Below are 5,952 nucleotides of genomic sequence, written 5' to 3'. Positions count from 1 at the left end.
TCTCCAAGTTATTATGAGATGTCTTAGACATTTCATCTAAAAGAGCTTTAACTGCTTTAAGTGAAGGGAGAAAGCAGCTATGGGCTTGAACTACATCGCTTGTACAGATGCACCGGCTAGGATTAGACACCTGTGCTATTACAGATACACAGTTTAAATATAAACTCCTCTACAGATTTACCACCTTTGTTATTGTAAACCTGAAAACACAGCTTGATAGAACTGAGATTTGCAGAAACCTTGTAAACATTTAAAAATAAAAAGAAGGATCTGACATTTATTTATTTATAATTTTGAACCTCACAAAGATGGGTATAAATAGAAGTACACAACAGAAGTCACATAATACACAGTAAAAGATGTGACATGTACAAGTCATGATGTATAATTATATCATTTCCAAACATGAATGCTTTTCTTATGACTACATTACTAATCTACATTTTATATTGTACATACTAGCATTACCTCTACTGTGTCGAGCTCTTGCTCCATTTTCTTTCTTGCTTCCATAAATCTGGAAATTTTTTTCAAAACGTCTGCCTGCAAGAGATGTAAAGTTAAACTCATAGGCAGACAGACAGATATGAAATCGTGTGTTATAACGCTGTGAATGTTGTTATAGTACTCAGTATTATCTGCATGTGAGAGTAGAAATTTCAAAAGCAAATCTGACAAGGTTAAACATGAGTCAATCAGAAAAGGCTTCTCCTAAGGGAGTGTCCTCTGTGTAGCTACTGACTCACTCCAACATTTATTAATTTGGATTATAAAAAAAGAACTAATGACTGTGTTAAGGGCACTTGGATTATCTCATAAATGCTTCACCGTTTCATTAAACATGGCGATTTAGAGAATCAGGCATTTTGCATGACAGCTTTCATAATTTCTCATTTATCCATTCTTGCATTTGAATGTTCCACACAACCACTACATGCATTTAAACCCCAAAAAGGGTGACTTTATACGGTGAAAACATAGACAAAAGTTCAATAAAAATGATAGCAAACATGCAGGACTCATAAAGCATCAAGAGGAAATAAACCAACTGCTTGAGGGGAGAGAATGACTAAACCTCTGGAGCACTTCAGAGTCTCTATATTGAGCAATTAACTCAGCCAGTCATAATTAGCCAATTTTGTTAATTTGATATTAAGCTGTCAAGCACTGTTGTTGAGTTTTAAGTGATAATCTCACTGGCTCATTGTTTTCTCCCTCGTTTATTTGCTTTTCATGATAAATTGAACAGTTTGAGTGTTTACTATTGTCACATCAAGCAATTACAATTTCTACAGATTAAAAACTACACTACAGCATAAAGATAAATGTATGTGAACATGCTTTGTTAATAAATATATATTCCTTGTAAAACGTCTGTTATATTCAGTGTTGTTATTCACTCTGATTCTAATGTCACTTGGTAACCTGTTTTTCTAACACACAGGCTCAAAAACGCATCAAGGATTATTACATTTTAAATACGGTTTTTAAAAAATGTACAGCTGTCTAAATGTGGATCACCCACAGCGGACAGAGTGTTTGTTCAGCTTCCTTTCAATAGAAAATGACAATTATAAAAACTACTCCACTGGATATTTGAAATTATGTGCCTGCGTGTGTTTGTGTTATACCCTTTGTTGTTGCAGGGGGCCACGGTCAGGACTGTACTCCTTCATGCTAATTTCTATGCACTCCACATCTCTCAGAAGCTCAAGGTTTCTCATTTTTGCTCGTGCTTCCCTGTCACAGATTTCCTTGAGATAGCTGCGCAGTTTGGAACACTTTATCTGTGAGCTGAAGGCAGTGGAGAACTATTATTCAAAAGAAGTATTATCTATGAGCATTGTCAAAAAATAAGAGCTTGACTTTTCACAAGTAAAAGGTTAAGCACAATATGTTTTACATTTCAATCTTATTCTCAGCTCTCCTATCAGCCCAAACTTTGCTGTTTTGACCTGGCATTAATATTTATGAGAATCACTTTACAATGAACACAGGCCGTTCTGTTTAGACCCAAAGCGGTACAATGCATGTAACACACTTGAGTACAACATTATTATGTTTGCTGAATAACATATTTCAGATGACACAAATGCCTGGACCGTTTTTCATTTTCTAAATGAACAAGAAACATGGCTGTGCATCTATAGTATATGCAGTGTACACTATGCATAGTGATTACATACACAGTACATTTGTAAAAGAAACTGAATATGAACACAGTGGGGACCGAGTAACATCATGGTAATCCGTTTAACTCACATTCTTTTATCAGATCTGGAGTAGGCAAACAGTTCTCTCTCCAGCTCCAGTCTCCGTTTCTCACTGCACACACAAGTCAGAATAACTGTCACACACACACACACACACCACTGCAGCATTTCATCAGTTTGCTAATTGATGGTAAAATTAACTGTACTTAGGAATCTGTTTACTCAATAAAAACTGTAATCCATTCTGTTAATGTAAGAGCATACAAAAGGTTTAATAGAAACGCTGACGCCAATCGGGTTAGCTTTCAACAACTAGCGTTACTACTATAAGTTAGTAGTTTTGCATGTACAGCTTCCGTTAACCTTACTGCTGTTAGCTAAAGGTAGCGCCATAAGTAAACACCCTAATGAAATAGCTACCGGTAGCAATACGGCATCTTCACTGTTTAGCCAAGTAGCTAGCCTGCGACAGGAAGACGGCTACCGGGCAATGGACATCACAGCTCGAGCTCGCGGTGTCCACCATGCCATGTCCCCGTTAGTAAAAAGCAAAACAAAAAACAAGGACATCTCACCTTTTATGCATGCTTTGCAGAATTGGTGTTATCGTTTCATAATACTGGTCCTCGCTGCGAGCCAAGCCAGCCATTTTCACCCGCTTTGGTGCTGCTAAAGAACCGGGATGCAGCGGAAGAGGAGGAGAAGGAGGGTGGCTGGTGTTTACGTTGGTTACCATGAGCACCACTTCCCACAAATCCCTGCTGAAAAACGCACGTGGTGCGATAGGAATACGGGCGCGAGCTCTCAGGGTTTTTAAAGCAAGTAATGGTTGTTCACAACAAAGATGTAATCTTGTTGTCACATAAATCCTATAAACCCTAGTGTCTGGTAAGATAAACTGTAGTATTTTCTTCAACAAGCTGTTTAATATTTAGCGTTAGGCTGTTTTAGAAAATGTAAAACTAGCTATAATGTAATTCTACACTTCTTAAACACTTTATTAGGTTGGCTACGTCTGTGATTTGGATGCTATCTAATACAACGGCTTTGCCATAACATCTGTCTGTGAACTTCACAGTGTTTCAGTTTTTGGTGACATTGTTTGAAATTTGTAAATTCAATGATATTGTTATTATGGAGGTTTAGTGAACTGTACTGGAATCCATTATATTCAGTGGTGTCTATATATTTTTGTCCAAAACCACCTTTCATTGTGACCTTAATGATAAACATATATTTATTGAATCAATACATTTCTAATAAACATTATGAGCTTCATAAGCTATGTCATGGCAGGGCTGTTGAATGGAATTGCATTCATTTGTCTAATAAAGTGCTTGGTGAGTGTCCATATTAGTAATTACTTGCTTATCAGAATAAATATATGTTTATATATATCACAAATATATACTTCTAGGACAGACTGAACATCACCGTTCACAAAACATTACATTTGCAGACAAGGACAGACTGGGCTAAATACCAGCCATCACAATGTTTTTTTTTTTTTGTCTTTATTTCATTATTTTTCCTCATCTTTGTCAGATACAGATCGATGGTTCTGTATCCTTCACACATCTTGTGTTGCATTATCAAAGTTCACCACTGACAGTTCTCATAAGGTCATGGTTTGATTGCAGCAGCACATCATTTTATCAAAGCATGACATTGTATATCCTTGCTGGAATTCTGAAATTGACAAACCATCCAAATGCACACCCAAATCAAGCATTTTTCCCAATTCCAGTCTCATCAAATTGCTCTTTAGCTGTTGAACTGGGGAGTTTTGTTGTCCTTTTCTAATGCTAATGTAGCCCATTCAGCATCACTCTATGAGGCTATTTGTTGTGAAATAAATCCCCTTGTTTGCCTCCTGCATGTATAATTGATATTGTTGCCAGGCATTTTGTTTGTGCTGTGGAGAGCTGAAAGGCGGCCCTTTGGAGGTGATGAAGAAAATGGGACTTGCAACATTGCTGTTATAGCTGAACTCAGCTGAGGCCGATGCCACTAATCAACCTTTGCTAGATATCATACTCTGCATTCATAATTATTTTCAGCAGATTATTGTTCACAATACAAACAGCATTCACACAGTTTAATATGCTTGTGTTGCTCTCCCCTTACTTTGTGTATCAGGCAGAAAAGTCATCAAGATGTACTGGCACTATGAGTGAGATTGCATCACAGTAAAGACACTTCAGTTACTGTGAAATGCCTGGTCGCAGCTGGACTCAATACATGTTGGTGAGTATGAGTTCGGTCATTTTGCATAAATGCCTAGTAAAGCCTCTGGTCTCACAAATGGTTTCCTCTTCCACACTGTATCTCTTAAAGAACATTCATTTTAACTCCACAGTGAATTATCTACAGTATAGTTGCTTCCCAGTTAGAAACACAGCTCAAACGCCTCCACCTAAACCCAGTTCTGATGATAAAGTAGGTTTCATCTGTTTATCGGTAAAAACAAAAAAGTGCCATGCATACATTTTTCAAATCGTTCTGCATGAATGGCTGCACTGAAAATATTGTTTTCCCTATATGTAATTTTGTACAATGTTTGTCCCTGCTGCTGCTCTGAAGACGTATTATGTGTATGGCCATTGATATGCCCTAACAGGGGTCACAATTTGCATAAGAATTAACAGCTAGTAAATTAAATTGATATTCAGTGCACATCTCTGTTGAATCCTTCAGACCTTTGTTCCCCTGCCTGGCAGAACCCATGTTCAGCCCCTAGCTAGTCAGAAACATCTGTGCAGTTAATGATTTGATAAACAGCTTACACAAATGCTAAATTATCTTCTCCACCCCCTCCCTTTTTCTTCCTCCCCTTGTGTGAGACTTGGAACAGTTGGCTCACCTCTCTGTGGTGTTGGGTTTATCTGTCTTTTGTGGCTGTTCTTTCACAGATTTGGTTTTGGTGGCACTCCCTTGAATCCTTCCACTTAGATACTAAAGTAGTGTTTGGGGTAAATGCCAATCTTCAATTCGCATCAATGAAAAAAAAGGTGTAGGTGTTGGCTATTGTGGCAAGTTTAAAACGAACTTAGTGTGGGCATGTGTTATTCATTCAAAGTTTTTGTATGGATAGCATTTACAAATATTCTGTAAAAGAACTGTGACATTTATCAACACATTTTAACATTTACAATGCCATTGTGCTTCCATTCGGTTAAAGTCTATTGTTTGCCCAAAACTCAGGTGACTCCCTGTGAAATTGCAAATTACGGTCTGACATTTGTTTTCCAAAGTGCATTCTACATCAGAGTGAAAAATCTTTCACATTCCAAGTGTTAATTTAATGGCCGCTTCTTTCTATAATTGGCTGATACTACCAGCGAGAGAGAGATTTGACCAGGCTTTTATAACAATTTCAGAAAGTATGCACTTGTATTTGTTAGGTATAGTTAGATTTTCTTTAAGTTATATTAAACAGATTAATTGTGTCCAGATGATGATATTACTGTCTGTTCAAACCAGGTCTTACTAAATTTGAAAAAGGGTACAAAGTCTAATCTTTATGTTTGTGTGTGAGCACGTGTCTGCATGCCTGGATGCAGTTTATTTGAGTAGGTCTTCGGTTCGTCTTACCATTGCTAACTCTGAGAGACGAGACAGTCCAAGTAACTTCAAAACAGTGCTGATTTATTCAAAGGATCACAGGTAAAATTAACATTACACGCTCAGGTATCTTGCACCTCCAAACTGCTCACAGGCAGATGTAAGATGAAAGACC

The 5,952-nt window shown here is 37.4% G+C and overlaps 1 protein-coding gene and 1 long non-coding RNA gene across 5 annotated transcripts in view; one reads left to right on the top strand and one right to left on the bottom strand.

Annotated features, from left to right (window-relative positions):
- Positions 1 to 2,980, bottom strand: part of kiz (kizuna centrosomal protein) — a 26,081-nt gene extending 23,101 nt beyond the window's left edge. The window contains exons 1-4 of one of the 3 annotated variants that reach the window (XM_020608735.1): positions 2,789 to 2,980; positions 2,263 to 2,325; positions 1,632 to 1,794; positions 469 to 543 (exon numbers count right to left, since the gene is read on the bottom strand). In XM_020608735.1, the coding sequence (XP_020464391.1) occupies positions 469 to 543; positions 1,632 to 1,794; positions 2,263 to 2,325; positions 2,789 to 2,949 (462 nt within the window). In that variant the 5' untranslated portion in view covers positions 2,950 to 2,980. The remainder of the gene's footprint in view (positions 1 to 468; positions 544 to 1,631; positions 1,795 to 2,262; positions 2,326 to 2,788) is intronic. The other 2 variants (XM_020608736.1, XM_020608734.1) reach the window with 2 other exon arrangements.
- A 19-nt stretch (positions 2,981 to 2,999) lies between these two features.
- LOC109965027 (uncharacterized) overlaps positions 3,000 to 5,952 on the top strand; it is a 38,005-nt gene continuing 35,052 nt past the window's right edge. For both annotated transcript variants that reach the window (XR_002275584.1, XR_002275583.1), the window contains exons 1-2: positions 3,000 to 3,101; positions 4,353 to 4,460. This is a non-coding gene — a long non-coding RNA (uncharacterized LOC109965027). The remainder of the gene's footprint in view (positions 3,102 to 4,352; positions 4,461 to 5,952) is intronic.

Source organism: Monopterus albus, unplaced genomic scaffold, assembly GCF_001952655.1.
Source record: "Monopterus albus unplaced genomic scaffold, M_albus_1.0 scaffold94.1, whole genome shotgun sequence".
NCBI classification, from domain to species: Eukaryota; Metazoa; Chordata; class Actinopteri; order Synbranchiformes; family Synbranchidae; genus Monopterus; species Monopterus albus.
The sequence above is the reverse complement of the archived record's forward strand: the minus strand, read 5'-3'. Positions and strand labels throughout refer to the sequence as shown.